The sequence below is a fragment of the Xyrauchen texanus genome, chromosome 22, assembly GCF_025860055.1.
Source record: "Xyrauchen texanus isolate HMW12.3.18 chromosome 22, RBS_HiC_50CHRs, whole genome shotgun sequence".
Lineage (NCBI taxonomy): Eukaryota > Metazoa > Chordata > Actinopteri > Cypriniformes > Catostomidae > Xyrauchen > Xyrauchen texanus.
The window spans coordinates 16660796-16677521 of NC_068297.1; the positions used below are offsets into that span (position 1 = coordinate 16660796).

The 16726-nt window shown below is 43.1% G+C and overlaps 1 protein-coding gene and 1 long non-coding RNA gene across 2 annotated transcripts; both read right to left on the reverse strand.

Annotated features, from left to right (window-relative positions):
- Nucleotides 1-10928: 10928 nt before the first annotated feature.
- LOC127662827 (uncharacterized) lies at nt 10929-11948 on the reverse strand. The gene is made up of 4 exons (XR_007972923.1): nt 11926-11948; nt 11483-11654; nt 11222-11369; nt 10929-11117 (listed from the first exon to the last, which is right to left on the reverse strand). It is a non-coding gene; the product is annotated as an uncharacterized LOC127662827 (long non-coding RNA).
- Nucleotides 11949-12047: 99 nt separating this feature from the next.
- LOC127662826 (uncharacterized) lies at nt 12048-15020 on the reverse strand. Its single transcript, XM_052154186.1, has 9 exons — nt 14952-15020; nt 14276-14417; nt 13874-14090; nt 13640-13766; nt 13059-13356; nt 12801-12891; nt 12460-12576; nt 12253-12328; nt 12048-12177 (listed from the first exon to the last, which is right to left on the reverse strand). Exons 2-5 carry the CDS (start codon nt 14415-14417, stop codon nt 13078-13080), a joined length of 765 nt encoding a protein of 254 aa, XP_052010146.1. The 5' UTR covers nt 14952-15020; the 3' UTR covers nt 12048-12177; nt 12253-12328; nt 12460-12576; nt 12801-12891; nt 13059-13077.
- Nucleotides 15021-16726: the final 1706 nt, after the last annotated feature.

Sequence of the window (16726 nt, forward strand, 5' to 3'; positions counted from 1 at the left end):
AGTGGAAGTATGTTTAAGCCCCCACCCTCAAAGTTGCTCCCAAAACTATCGAAATATGTTACATTTGAGAAGCTTTTTTAATTCTGTTTACCATATACAGTACCTTACTAAAAAGGATGGAAGACTGACAAATGAAACTCCCTCCTAACACATTGCCTTTTAATTATTTTTACCCATAAAGCAGAAGTGTGTAATTTCTGTACCACATGCATCACCAGATGGAACTGGAAAATAAAATCGGTTTACAATCAAATTCCAGAAAGCTCCTCATCTCCCATTGGTTGTGCCTGGTTGTACTAACAGATAGTTCTGCCCCAAATTCATGCCATTGGTTGAATCAATGTTGCTCTATCAGGCTGAATGTGTTGCTCAGACAAACAGAGCCACAGTTTTACACATTTTGATGTAATCAACCTGCAAATGGCTTACATATAGCTGCATATTAAGCTGAGAGATGGGAAAAACAACATTTTAAATATTTTAAAATAACTATTTTAAATATTAAAAACAAATACACACTCAGATTAAGACTTAAAATCACAGAATTAATTACTTTAGTTTCTTAGTTTGCTCATGGTAAAAAAAATGATTTCCTCTAAGATCTAAATATCATTCTCTATCCTCTTGCGATGGTATGTAAAGGGTTAGGGGGTCTGCGGATAGTTGTGAAATGTTGCAGTGAAACACTACATTTAACACACAGATTCCTGCCCACTTTCTTAATGCCACAACACTCAGAATAGTCATGTCATGTCTGCGTGTGAGTAAGTAGAAGAATAGCAACTCTGCTGTTGTCATTGCTGCTTTTAGGGTTTGCCAGATTTGCCCTGTTTGATGTAAAAAAGAGAATCATATGGGTCATGTTAGTTATAGATGCAAGTGTAAAAACTTGATCACTGGGATCTTCTCTTTCCAGCAGTTTGGCATTATTTTCTTGCCTCATTATGGCAAAGAACTGACAGGAAGTTATAAGAAAAGGCACTTGCAGCTGTCCTAGTCAGGTCCCCATGGTGAATCTAGGCATGTTGCTGAGGGCAACAGAAGCCCAAGTTGAGGAGAAGTTTTCATAAGAGATTAAAATTCTCTCCAGTGACCAAGGTGTTTTGGATCACTTTTAGGTGTCAAATTACTGTTATATTCAAAACTTGCACAATTTTGGACAGTTATGGTGAGAAGTTTTCTACAAAAGTCAAGTGATTTAAAAAAAAAGCATGAAACCGGGTGATATAAGTCACTTCTGTGGGTATTAATTAGTTATTGTAAAAATAAAGAAAATCTAAATTAGCTTTGGATTTTAATGTACAGCACTTTGGTCTACTCTGTAGTTTTAAAGTGCTTTATAAATAAAAGTAACTTAGACTTTTTGTCTGAATGAGTCTTGGTAGCTACTGTGTACTTTTTGTAGTGACCACAGGTTGAACGTTTTCATTTTGGTTTCCTTTTATTCAAACTTTGCTTTTGCAGAATTCTGCATCCACACCAATAGGTGTCACTATGAATTCTAAGATTGGTATTGTATCAGCCAGCAAAACCAAAAAAAACTGTGTGCATATTCAAATGAAATAAAAAACAGAGTGTCTATTTGCACTGTAAAGATGTAAATAGCATCTGCCACACAGTGCAGCCACGATTTGAATATGCATTTTGTCCCACTCTTTTTCCCATTAGATTACCTGTTTCCACTCTAAATATGTCCTTTAATAATTCTTCAAATAATATATTAATCTTAATGTTGATTTCATTGCAGTGTTTTGGTCATGGTGAATGTTGGGGAGTGCAGAGAAGGGTTTGATCCAGAGGCGGGGTCTGTTGATCTGTCATGATCCCCTGTTGTCTGCCCTGTGTTTCTCACTTGTCATCTGTCCCGAACTACACTTCCCACAATTCCCTCCCCTCATCACTGCCAGTTTCATTGTTCTCACCTGTGGTTAATTTAATCATCATCATCCCTGTGTATTTAAGCCCTGTTGTTTGTTCTTTCATTGTCGGTTGTTGAATGTTATGGTTGTCCTCGATGTTTCTCCTGCCCGTGCTCTCCGTGGATGTTTTTCATGTTTATATTTTGTTTTCCCCTCGTGGATGTTTTGTTTGTTCCCTGTGTTGTTTTAGTTGTAGTTATCCTGTTCACCTTTTGCTCCTTCATTAAAAAGCTGCATTTAGATCCTCACTCCTCGTCTTCCCTCGTCTGATTCATAACAGAACTACCGACCGCAAAATGGATATAGCAGTTCACCAGGCAAACTACAGGCTTCTCTGCCTCAAGCAGGAGGACCGCCCAGTGGAGGATCACATTCGTGAGTTTTTGGAGCTGGCAAATGTGGCGGACCTCCCCAAGTATTCCTTGGTGGCGTGCTTCAGGGGAAACCTCAACGATTCATTAAGGGACCTGTTGCCACCGGCGACCCCTCGTTGGACGCTCCTAGACTTCGTGGAGGAGACTCTGCGAGTTAGCGGCTCACCGTTCACTGTGGGTGTTGAGGAAGAAGACTTTACCTCTCCTCCCACGGTGGTCACCCCCAGCCTTCCATGGCTCGTCCCTTCATGCTTGCCATGGCCAACGAGCCAACGCCCATGCCTGCCATGGCCAATGAGCCAACGCCTGCCACGGCTAACGAGCCAACGCCCACACCTGCCACGGCCGACGTGCTGGAGGTCTCGTCCATCCCAGAGCTAGCGTTGCCAGCCTCGTCCGTCCCAGAACCAGCATGCATGGCCTCGTCCGCTCGGAGGAGGAGGAGAAGAGGAAGGGCCTCTGCTCTCCAGTCTCCGCCTTCCATGGCTCCGTCCACAGAACCTTCCATGGCTCTGCCTTCCACGTTCAGCGAACCAGAGCTCACGCATGCCACGGTCAACGAATCAACGCCTGTAGCCTCGACCGTCATTGAGCCAGCCCCTTTAGCCCAGACCGTCAGTGAGCCAGTGCCTGTAGCCTCGACCGTCAGTGAGCCAGTGCCTGCAGCCTCAACCGTCAGTGAGCCAGTGCCTGCAGCCTCGACCGTCAGTGAGCCAGTGCCTGCAGCCTCGACCGTCAGTGAGCCAGTGCCTGCAGCCTCGACCGTCAGTGAGCCAGTGCCTGCAGCCTCGACCGTCAGTGAGCCAGTGCCTGCAGCCTCGACCGTCAGTGAGCCAGTGCCTGCAGCCTTGACCGTCAGTGAGCCAGCGCCTTTAGCCTCGACCGTACCAGAGCCAGAGCCGGCACCTGTAGCCTCGACTGTACTGGAGCCAGAGCCGGAGCCTGTAGCTTCGGCCGTCCCAGAGCCAGAGCCAGCACCTGTAACCTCGGCCGTCCCAGAGCCAGAGCCAGCACCTGAAGCCTCGACAGTTCCCATGACCGTGCCTCTTGCTGGCCGAGGAAGAAAGAGAAGGAAGAGGGCACCTTCTCCCCAGTCTCCGCTAGTACTCGCAACCACTGAGGTCACTCTCGAGCCTCCCAGGGCTCCACCTCTCGAGCCTCCCAGGGCCCCTGTCCTGTGGCCGCCTCTCAGGCCTCCTGACCCAGTCCCTGTCCTGTGGCTGCCTCCCAGGCCTCCTGACCCAGTCCCCGTCTTGTGCCCCCCTTTGGACTGCCTGTTTGCCCTTTGTGCCCCCCTTTGGACTGCCTGTTTGCCCTTTGTGCCCCCTTTAGACTGCGTGTTTGCCTCTTGTGCCCTCCTTGGTCTGCCTGTAATTTTGTGGTTACTGTAAATTTACTATAAACTACCATGGTGAAACTGGTTACTGTAGTAAAACAAAGTTTGTTGTTTTTTCTAAGATAAGGTTTAAGTTAGGTTTAGGGGTAGAGGTTAATGTAGCGTATCAGTGGGACTCTAAATATGCCCATATACTGTATGTTAGTATATAAACATTGGTGCAAATAGTATCTGACACTATTTACACCAGGATGCAATTATTATCTACCATTATTTGCACCAGGGTTTAGGTGAATATAATATTTGCCACTATTTGCATTGGGGTGTAAATAGCATATAGGCCTACTATTATTTGCACCAGGGTGCATATATCATCTGGCAATAAAAATAAACAAGAGAGTCTCTGTGAGAAAAGAAAGTGAGAAAAAAAAAGAGTAAATAAAAATGTTTAGCAATGACTATGTTTTTTTTATTTGTGTTAATTTTTAATTTCTATAACAGTATCGCTTGAATGGTTTGGAAACATTGTTGCAAACAACCATACTGATAAAGAACACTGATTTGAATTAAAAGAAAGAAACGTTTTGATCTTTCAGGCCCTTTTTTGAAAACTTCAATCAACACTCCTGAAGAGCATTTAAGACTCAGAGAGTAGATCTTGGTTGTCTTATTTAAATGTCTGCGAACACAATGTAGCAAAGAAAAATGTAGATGAGTCAAATATCAGTCCCCCTTCTGTCACTCACTCGACGTTGTGTTGATGTAGTGACACTCTTGAGAGCCCCGAACACCTCTATTCTTTTGAGAAAAGGCCAATCAGAATTGGCGAGTGGAATTTGCATGCCACTCCCGAAGCCAGCCCGGGTGGTGCTGGAGGCGAATTGGGGAGTTCAATGGGTATGGTTTCGCTTGGCAATTTCCTGTGGACCTCCCATTCCCCAGCATGCTTGTTTGCTCCCATCCGGTTCCAAAATTAGACCAGCCCGCCTCATGGCCTGCTTGACGTCTCTTTCGGGGCCTGCGAGCAGGAAGAGTCTTCGATCGCTGATTCAGAGAGTGCACTGTTGATGTCAGAAACTGAGGACTTGACTGGGCTGCCCGCCCACTCTGAGGTTGACGCAGAGCTGACATGTTTTCTTTAGTGCTGGCTTGAGGAAGAGCAGGGGAGTCATTACATTGATATGTAAACATCTACAATTCAAATGTCCCAAACAGACTGAAGATAAATTAGGAAGAGTCATTATAGTTTTAGCAGAAATTCAGGGGCAAAGATTGATTTTTGGCTAACATTTATGAACCTAACGCTGATGAACAGGTCTTTTTTATAGATATTGAAGGGAGGGTGCAAGCCACTGGCACCCCTCATGAAATAATATTGGGAGGAGATTTTAATCTGTTGATGGACTCAGTCCTTGATCAAAGTGAAGCAAACATGTGTAAGCCCCATAGAGCAACGTTGACACTTCACAGGATGTGTAAATATTTTAGTCTTACAGACTTTTGAACACATCTTGTAGGAACTATATATTTTTTCATCAGTCCATAAGATTTATTCTAGAATATTTTGTATATATATCTAAGTCCCTCATTTCATCTGTCATTGATTGCTCAATTGGAAACATCTTAGTCTCAGATCACACCCTGGTGAATTTAGAGATGTTGCCACATACAGAGAAAAAGAAATCATATAGTTGGTGCTTTAATGCATTCCTTTTGCAAAATCCTGAAATCCAACAAATGATTAAGGCTGAAATCAGTGTTTATGTGGAGACCAACTGGTCCTCAGTATCCTCTGTGGGCATGGCTTGGGAGGCACTTAAGGCGGTTCAGGGCAAAACAGTCATACTTTGAGTCGGGGGACAAAGCAGGGATGCTTTTGGCTAGATATATAAAGCAGAGAGTCTTTTTCTACCATTCCCTCAGTGAAATCTGCTGGTGTTTAAATTTTTACCTCAGCCATTGATATTTATAATGCTTTTAAAGTATCATATCTTGATATATATAGTTCCACATCTTTGTCTATATGAAGATATTAGAAACTTTGTGGAAATTTTAGAATCCGTAAACTGATGACTAAGCAAAATAAATTCTCTTGATTCTGAGATAAACTTGGAAGAGATTGGCGAGGTACTTAAGGCCTTCCCTAGAGGCAAGTCTCCGGGGCCAGATGGCTATGCTGCTGAATTGTTTAGATCTTATGCTACAGAACTGCACTTTTGTTAGAAGTTTATACGGAATCATTAAAGAATGGAAAGCTCCCACCAACCATGACACAAGCTCAGATCAGTCTGATTATTTAAAAGGACAAAGATCCAAGTGAGTGTAAGGGTTACCATCCAATTTCCCTGATCCAGCTAGACATAAAAAATATTGTCAAAAATTCTGGCTAACCGATTAAGTAAAGTTATGACATCTCTTATACATACAGATCAGGAGGGGTTTATATGGGCCGCAGCTGTTCTGACAACATTAGGCATTTCATCATTATCGTGTGGTCAGTGGTGAATGATCAGACTCCGGTCGCTGCCATCTCACATGATGCCGAAAATGCATTTGATATGGTAGAATGGAATTATCTTTTTAAGATTTTGGAAATGTACGGGTTCGAGAATACTTTTATTGGATGGATTGAGGTACTTTACAGACACCCGGTAGCGGCAGTACAAACAAATTGATTCATTTCAGATTATTTTACTCTGGATAATGGCACCCGGCAGGGTTGCCCTCTTTCCCCATTATTGTTCTGTCTTGCCCTGGAACCATTAGCAGCCGCAATAATAAGGGAAGATGATTTTCCAGGGGTGGTGGCAGGACGTGTGGTGCATAAGCTTTTGCTTTACGCAGATTATATTTTATTATTTGTCTCCGACCCCGTTAGATCAATGCCTTGCCTCCACAGAATTATTAATTCCTTTTCTAAGTGAGTCAATTGGTCTAAATCCGAAGCTTTGGCTCTGACAGCATTCTGCCCAGTAATGGCTTTTCAGCCGGGTGCCTTCCAGTGGCCCAAACAGGTCATTAAGTATTTAGGCATTTTATTCCCAGCAAATTTGTCTGATTAGTTAGAGATCATTTTGACTCCTTAATAAAAAGGTTTTCAAGTGATGTTGGCAGGTAGGCTTCATTACATTTTTCAATGATTGGGAAGGTTAATGTTATTAAAATTAATTATATTCCAAAATTCAAATCAAATCAAATCAAATCACTTCATTGTCACACTACCATGTACACAAGTGCAACAGTTGGTGAAATTCTTGTGCGCAGTTCCGAGCAACATAGCAGTCATGACAGTGACGAGACATATACCAATTACAATAAACAACATACTTACACAACACAATTTACAAATCAAATGTACACATACTTACACAACACAATAATTATATACAATGTACAGTAAACAATACACACAATATAGAATCCACAATATACAATACAATAAGTAGGAGTATATGAAATTATATATATATATAAAGTAGTATATTGAGGAGAATATGTTGACAGTCCAGTGTGAAATTATAGATGAATAAAGTGCAGTGCTAATTATTGATCGTGATAGATCAAGTGTTCAACAGTCTGACTGCTTGAGGAAAGAAGCTGTCATATAGTCGGCTGGTGCGGGTACTGATGCTGCGATAACGCCTTCCTGATGGTAGCAGTGAGAACAGACCATGACTCGGGTGGCTGGAGTCTCTGATGATCCTCCGAGCTTTTTTCACACACCGCCTAGTGTATATGTCCTGGAGGGAGGGAAGCTCACCTCCGATGATGTTTCTGGCAGTTCGCACCACCCTTTGCAGGGCTTTGCCGTTGTGGGCGGTGCCATTGCCGTACCAGGCAGTGATGCAGCCTGTCAGGATGCTCTCTACAGGCTGGTGTAGAACCATGTGAGGATGTGTTGGTTCATTCCAAACTTCCTCAGCCGTCTCAGGAAGAAGAGGCGCTGGTGAGCCTTCTTCACAACGGCCTCAGTGTGGACGGACCATGTGAGTTCTTCAGTGATGTGGACACCGAGGAACTTGAAACTGCTGACTCTTTCTACCGGTGCTCCATTAATGGTGATGGGGCTGTGTTCTCCGTCTTTCCTCCTGAAATCCACCACAAGCTCCTTGGTTTTACTGACGTTGAGGGAGAGGTCAAGACCTCCTCTCTGTAGGCTCTTTCATCATTGTCAGTGATCAGACCTACCACCGTTGTATCGTCAGCAAACTTAATGATGGCATTGGAGCTATGTGTTGCCACACAGTCATGTGTGTACAGTGAATACAGGAGTGGGCTGAGAACACAGCCCTGTGGGGCTCCAGTGTTGAGGGTCAGTGATGAGGAGGTGTTGCTGCCCATTCTAACCACCTGATTTCTGCCTGACAGGAAATCCAGGATCCAGCTGCACAGCGAGCCGTTTAAGCCCAGAGCCCGGAGTTTCATATCAAGCTTGGAGGGCACTATGGTGTTGAATGCTGAGCTGTAGTCTACAAACAGCATTCTCACATATGTGTTCCTTTTTTCCAGATGGGAGAGAGCAGTGTGTAGTGTAGATGCAATGGCATCATCAGTGGAGTGGTTGTTGCGGTAGGCAAACTGCAATGGGTCCAAAGAGGGGGGCAGAACAGAGCAGATGTAATCTCTGATTAACCTCTCAAAGCATTTGCTGATGATGGGAGTCAGAGCAACAGGATGCCAGTCATTTAAGCAAGTGATTGTGGCTTGCTTTGGTTACAGGCACAATGGTTGATGTTTTAAAGCATGTGGGGACTACAGACAGGGAGAGGGTCAGATTGAAAATGTCTGTAAAAACACCAGCCAGTTGATTCGCGCATGCTCTGATGACGCGGCCCGGAATGCCGTCTGGACCCGCGGCTTTACAGATGTTCACCCGTCGGAAGGATCGGGTTACATCCACAACAGAGACGGAGAGTGAACCAACCTCTGTAGCGTCAGCAGCGAGTGCTCTCTCCGCGAGGGCGGTGGTGTTGTCCTCGAAACGAGCATAAAATGTATTAAGTTCGTCCGGGAGAGATGCAGCGGTGTTCACAGCGGAGTCTTTATTCCGTTTGTAGTCCGTGATGGTATTAATTCCCTGCCACATACTTCTAGAGTCAGTGGTGTTGAACTGACCTTCAAGTTTGTGCCTGTACTGGCGTTTGGCTTCACTGATGGTGTTACGGAGGGCATAACTGGCTTGTTTACGCTCCTCCGTGTTAGAAGAATTAAAAGCGGAGGACCGCGCATTGAGTGCCGCGCGAACCTCGCCGTTAAAGCCCATGGTGCAGGTTAAACACCACTGTCGATTAATGGGTAGATAAAGCAGTCAAGATATGTATATAAAGTTAGAAATGTCTCCAAAATGGTGTTAAAGTCCAGTTTTTGTAGTTTTTGGTTAGAAACGGTTATTTTTTACGCGATTCGGCGATGACGTCACATGAGGTAGACGCGGTGGAATGTAGCCTCAGCCGTTCTCAGCTACTTGAACTAATTCTAGCAGACTAGCACTGACTACTATGGCGTCTAACTGGGATGAGGAAGAGGTGGCAAGACCCACAGTTAACATTTATGATGGCCCACAGCCATACAATTTCGAACCGTTTAGACGTGAGAGGGCGAATGATGAAATACCGAGAGCAGATGGCCGTCAAAGACAAATAAATGCATGGTCAGAGGAGAATGAATGGAGAGTTGCTATCATTTAGAAATGCAGCAATGACCGCTGGAGCTAGTAGTCTATGAACAGCAGTGCATACAATAACTTTTATGCTTTATTTCTAAGCTTTTACCTCTTTCTCCGGTGAAAATGTTGTTTCGCTGTAGCCGACGCCGAGTAGGCGTCGTCAGTGTGATTATTGTTGATAGTGCCAACTAGTTTTCCTCGTGATTGTCATTGACACCGTCAGGCTTACCGGGAGAGGGAGTGAGTGAGTAGTAAGCGTCTGTGTCGCTGTGTTTGGCAGGTGTCTGTGTGGGCGGTGTCGTCCCATGGAAACTGTGGTGGAGAGCTTGTGTTGTAGGGAGGTGAGCGCGTTTTGGTCGCTGGTCGAGGATCTCACCCCGCGGCCAGCAGATGTAACGTGCCTAACGCAGCATCCTGGATTTGAGGCATGCTGCCTGAATCCGTTTGTGCTACAAATAGCATATTCACACTTCAGACAGGATCATGGTCCCCTTCAAGCCAGCACGCACGAGTATGTTCATATGTTTACTTTACCAATGTTTTTACACTGAGTCCTTTGAACAACAGCAATAGGTGACAGGAGATGTGTTGCATGCACAAACATGCATAACAGACAGGCTTCAAATGACGTTTCCAACCTACTTACAGAGTTTAAAACGTAAGAATCTTTCCTACTTATTCCTAGGCAATACCGGTACACTGCGTACAGTCAGGCTATACGCTGGGCTTATGGAGTTTTAGGGAGGAGTATAAGGAAGCCTCTACCCTCTTGTGTGGTTTCAACCATCAGACAAAACTTCCAAAGTGGTGACCAAACCTATCAGGACTTTCAATGGCCTCGTTTGGATGAGAATGAATAAAAATAATTGTTTATTCTGTTGTGATCGCCCAATTGCCCTTAAAATGTTATAAAGTACACAGAACACATGAATTTTAATAAGAAAAAACAGTTTATTGGCATTGCTTGTAAGGGTTACTAAACATTTACTGAACAAGGACAAGGATTACTGAACAAAGACACAGGTTGCAAGTAAACAAATCTATATAAAAAAAGCCCACTGATGAAGGACTAGACCTGAAACCTTTGCACATTGTTTCTTTTGCCTGCAAAAGTGTGGTCTTACCTGAGGGTCAACTGATGGTTCTCGCACTCACTCACACTCACTTACTCACACACAGTCACACACAGTCACTCACACTCACACACACTCACACTCTTTCATGAATGCATATGCAGTGATACATGCAAAAGCATATCAAGCTGACACACAGTGAACCCAGACAACACCCCACACAGAGGTTGACAAGGCACAGGTAAAATGATTGGTAAATTATTTTGAATTACATAAAACAAATTTCATGCAAATAACAGACAGAGGAGCAGACATGCAGCATGCAGGACCCCTTGAATGGGGTACAGCGACAATTAATGCCACTTACAAAGACGAAAAAAGTAATGATTTAGTGCAAAGTAAAACCAAAGCAACAACACACAAAACATGCAGAATACAGGAAACCACCACCAAATGAGATGACAGGGACAGAAGGAAAGAAGATAAATAACAACTAAAATAAATACTTAGAACTAAATCATTGGACTTGTCTGTGGAAAAAAATAATAATAACAATGTGAATTTAGGTTCTCTTGTAGCGTGACTGCCGGGCTAGGAAGAGGCTGACGGCCTCCTCCTTAGGAACCTGTTCGAAGGATTTAGCGATGGGGGCGGGTGCATCGGAGGACAAATTAGCGCTAACCTCTCGAAGAGCTGCAGGTGAATGGGTGTAGCTTTCCTGAAGGGCCTTCATCAATGATGTTGCATAACCTGCAGATATAATAATAATAATACTGAATAAAGATCATTGCCACTGATCACAGATGTCTCGTGAGCCATCTCAAAATATGATAGAACTGCATGACACTGCTTACCGTATGAGGCTGCCTCTTTGATGGGACGCACCACATGGGCACCTTTTCTGAAGCCGGATACCGCACACAGTACTTCTCCGTCCCATCACTTTTCCGTGCTGTCTCGCGGTTGGCATTGTGATTGTAATGCAGCGCCGCTAAGAGAAGCCTACAAAATAACACATTTGAGATTTTTTTTACTACAATAGGCATGATAATAGGTACTATTATTACTATAAAAGGCATAATAATTGGCTGTATTATTCCTTGGATAGCACTGACCTGCTGTACATCCCAACGTATGAAAACCCTGTGTGCTTGGGTGCGAAGTGCAAGATGAGGGAGTGGTAAGCCTCAAGGGAGAATGTCTGATGCTGTGGAGACAGCTGTCGAACATCTTTCAGTAAGGCAGTCCTCGTGATTATGTTCTCCAACTTTACTGCTGCCAATGAGCCTGCAAAGACCATGACAGGGAGGCAGACAGACACACAGATGGAAAACGTATAAATAGACAAGATAGATTCAGACAAAAATTATTTTTTTTAATGGAAACACATGAAATGGTCCTGCATATGAATTATAGCAAACATAAACAGTAAACAGAATGTTATGAGATTGCCAGGGAATGAAAAAATAATTTAATCATCATAGGTCACGTCAAAGCACTCAGCAAATACAACAAAACTGTAGAGCGTACATAATACCACATGCTGTGTGTACTGTACCTGGGTCCAGCCACTCTTTGTTGTGCTGATCCCCGTCTAGGGGGCCATGGGCACAACTGGAGAAAGCAGGGGTGTCATGGTCATGGATGTCCTGGATGTGGTTGACTAAACTTTTTCATTTAGCCTCCATGACTGCTGGGTTGCCGTCTGGGGTTGAGGCTGCAGTCCAATAGAGGTGATTCACTATAGCAGGCCTCCACAGCTGTAGTTGGTCACACTCTTTTGAAGCTGCATCCAATGCCTTCCCCAGACCTGTTTTAGAACAAATGGTATTAATTGATATGCACTAACAAAAACTGCTTCAAGGTTCCAACAATGGATACATACTTTTGGCAATGTGCCACACATCAAAATAATGCCGTGTCCCTTCAGGGCTCAGCTCCTCTCTCACCCATTTGGCAACCTAAGGAGAAATAAACAAACTTTTGTGGATGATTGACCTGTGTGGCCCTCCGTGTATCAGCAAACCACAAACATCCAGCTTCAGTGCAATTCAGATGTTTACATTCTATACTGCATTTTTATTGTAAATACCTGGCGATGACGGTCCGTGATCAGCATTGCTAAATGCAGGTCCTTTCCCCTCAGCAGGCCAACACTGCGCTTGAGCCCTTCAAGCTCACACCATGAGCTGTTGGGGACCTCTGAGCTCTGCAACATGACATAACAGTGTAAGTATAAAATGCTGGTGTTGTTGAAGGAGGCGTGAATGAACCGACGCGTTGCTGGTCCAAGCATTACGATACACTGTACTCTAGTTAGGCAATACACAAAGCTCTAAGCATCATTGTACTAGTGGAAAGATGTTATATTAATATACAATCAGTTTACTAAATTGCAGAGTTCATTTCTTTGTCTAATAACATCAGGTTTACCTGAACAAGCTGAACATCCACCACCTTGTTCACTCTGTCCTCGATCAGAGAGTAGGATCCATACTTCGCGCAGTGCCCAGGAGAATCTGACCTGGAATTAATTACAAATTTGAATTAGGTTTCAAGTTTTTAATAACCAAGGTCTGTAAAGACAATCCACCATGTCATCTGCAAATGCCAACTAAAGCCACCCTACATGATAACAAATAAAAAAAATCAAAATGTGCAATTGGTCTATGAGCTCTCACACTGGTTTACCTGCAGTCACCAGCAAGAACTAGCCCGCCATCCATTGCCGTAGGTCACTAAAATTCTTCGCTTGATCGTTTTGCCAGGCCTGAACGATTACAGGGATGGCGTAGCGGCGCTGATGGCGAAAGTAACTGCTCGCACTGATGCACTGCAGGCCAAACAGAGTCAACATTCTTAATGTCTGGGTGGCCAAACATCCAGTGAAATGAATGGCCCCGCTTAACAGGAGGTTGCAGGTCGGCATGTTCCTGTGGAGCATTGGCTGGTTTTGCCAGAAACGGTGGTAGCCACATGATGCACAGACCTAGATATGTAAAAAAAAAAAAGTGTAATCAACAGTATATCAGGATTCAATATAGATTAGGTACTGTACATTACTGGTCAAAGGTTTCATGTTTTCAATGAAACACACATGACCAATACAGTATAACACTCAAATATGATGCCATCACAAACCAATAGACTAAAGCCAGCCTGGTACATACATTGTAAATTAAATTAACTGGCAAGACAGTCAGAGCTATCAGATTGTAATTAGATATTCTGATTTTCTAATCAGATGGCCTGCTGCGTAAACAAAACCGTACCTGCTTGATCTTAAGAAAAGTTCCTTCCTGCTGCACGATGCTACTATCTGACCTCTCACAACAGGCCGGACAGATGACAAAAAGGCCCATCAGCTCCTCTTGGCAAACAATGAATTTGTCAATGCCACTACAAGAACAAAAAAACTGTTGTTGGGGGGGCATTCAAACTACCAAAGCTACAGTACACAAAAATGAGCATTCAAAATGGTCTATGTTGGTTTTAAACTATCTCACTTGTGATGGGGGTCACACGTGTAAGGTGGCTCCTCATCAAACAAGTCCTCCTCATGCATCGGCTCTTCGGGCACCCACGATAAGTCACTGATGACAGAGGCATTATCATCATCTTCATCTGTCTGTTCAGGACTAGCAAGGGGAGTGGAGGTTTGTGTGCCGAATGATGTCTGTGTGCCCACGCTGACCATCTTGGGCTTCAGGTTAACCTGCACAGCTGTGGAGAGGCAGTAAACATACCCAAACATGAGACAATCATGGCAAATCTAAACTGGTATGTTTTTTGGTGTAGGCTATGTATTAATTTAATCAATGTGTATGGAAATGTTCTGACTGCATAGATACTGGCAATGTTTTAGAGACTATATCTAATAACTACCCCTTAAAATACCCAAGTTTTACCGTGAGACCATCGGGGGGGCTTCAAAGAACACTGTGTCCCAGCGTCAGAAGTGGAGGAGGGCAAGGGCTGATCCCCAGTATCGACACTCTCCACAGTGTCTACACTGTCCACAGTCTCCTGCTGTGAGGCGTCTGTCAACATCTTGCGAAAACAAATATGAAAAAGGGTCAGCAAAATGCAGATGGGTGTAGTGGTGAAATAAGAGGTGGGTATACTATGAATACTTAGAACAGTGATTCGCAAGCACATTGGGTGTACAAGCACATTGCAGGAGTACATGGAAACATTTAATCATGTATTTTCAACTTGGAAGTACTGAGAATTATTTACTTATCATCTTTGAAATTCCAAGAAGATAAGTAAATATTCCCAGTCATTTCATAAGTCCATCAATAAAATGGGATGTGTGTGCTACAACTAACGTTAGTTTCCCAGTGGAAACAATAACCTATGGCACAGCCATAAAGCTTTCATGATGATATGGACTTTTACTTCAGGGCAATTTTGTTATTATTCTAATTTTTATTCGTGAATCACGAAATATGCTCTTCTAATGTCAGAGTGATCGTGCTTGTAAGTTAGTGGAGGCTGTGTCAAAGGGAACACGGTATACAAAATACACACAGAGCTAGCTAACACGCAGCTTGTAAACATTAACGTTAGCATGATGCTTACCGTGGCAATTTCTCGCTTGCGGCAGACGGTGTCTCTCGACTTCGGGACGGGGCAAGCAGAGAGGTTTGCGTTCACAGACGGCATGGCGGTAGGAAGTAATTTAGCACTCCTCTCACTCTTTAATCCAAGTAAGACCATTTTAGCATCCCCTGAGTGGTAATCCTCCTCTTTGAAATGCACGCTGCATATTCTCGAGTAGGTGGTGACAGAGCTAGCTGAAAAATCTGCCCGCCTAATCTTCACAAACTGCACCCAGCTTCGGAAGATCCCTTTGTCCTTGGGGAAGGAATGGACCCTATGTCCAGTTTTGCTGGAGTTCTTGCACCCGCCACAAACACAGTAATAAACCATTTTGACTAACGTTATTTATGATCTACTCTTTATCTATCTCTAAGCTATCTGTTATGCTATGCTATCTCTCACTATCTATGCTATTCTATCTATGCTATGCTATTCTATCTATCTATCTACTTACTTATAAATCTGTCACTGTCACTCTTTCACTAGTTAGCTACTCCTCGTCTCACTCTACCTCAATTGTAAGGCGGGCCGCAGGCTTTCTTCTGTCGTCCAACAGTCAGCGAGTACCTCATGTGACGTCATGGAATGCATTGTGGGAGAAATAAGAATAATCGCTAAGCTGTAGCTAAAAGCTAACATATCACCTACTTTTCCGTATTATATTTCTTTTTTGTAGTACCCTACAACATCAAATACAATGGATAACTGTTTAAATGTTTATTACCAACTAGAAAATTGCCAAAAAAAAAAAAAAAACCTGCACCATGGGCTTTAACCCATGGTTTCTGGTTGGGGTATATCCGTATTGTTTTGGTCGGAACAACATGCTACGCACTTCCTGATGAAACACGTTACACTGTCAGCGTAAACCTTGTAGCAGTTAACTAACTAACTGCTACAATCTCTCCCTGTAGATCTCCGCCTCTCTTATTTAAAGCAATTTGATAGCATAGAGAAATCCTCCATTTTGAATGGTAAGCGTCCCAGGTTACATTTTAATAAGTTACATAGGCTGAGTGACAAAGGTGGGTTAGGCCTGCCCAAGATGTTGTTTTATTATTGTTAATTCTGTCTCAGACATTTGGCTCATTGGTGGCATCCACCTGAGAGAGATCCCCTCCCTGATTTTGTATTGAACAGGAATTTCTTGCTCCTATAAAGCCATTGCAATGCCTTTCAATCAAACTAATCAGAGAAGTCAAGTCAAGTAAATTTTATTTGTATAGCGCCTTTCACAACACACATCGTTTCAAAGCAGCTTTACAGAATATCAGCATTAACAGACGATAAAACTGTAATGTCTATAAAGTCAATTAATCATCATTGTGTAATTTAGATAAAATACGATTTTTAATAGTGTTTAAAAATAATTAAATGATAATTGTATTAATAACCCCAGTGAGCAAGCTGTAGGCGACTGTGGCAAGGAACACAAAACTCCATAAGATGTTGATTAATGGAGAAAAATAACCTTGGGAGCAACCAGACTCACTGTGGGGGCCAGTTCCCCTCTGGCTAACATTATGAATATAATGTAAATATTAATTATGTATAGGTAAAACATGGTTTAAAATTATTAAACTAAGTGTTAAGGGTCAGTGATTAAACATCGATTGTGTTTGAACTGTAAGATTAATGACCAAAGTCTTTGAAGTCCATCTTGATTAATTGCAGAAGTTCACATAGATGCAATTGTCCTTGTTAATTGGCTGATGAAGGCTTTTGTTGGCAATAGTTAGTCTAAGCATTTCATT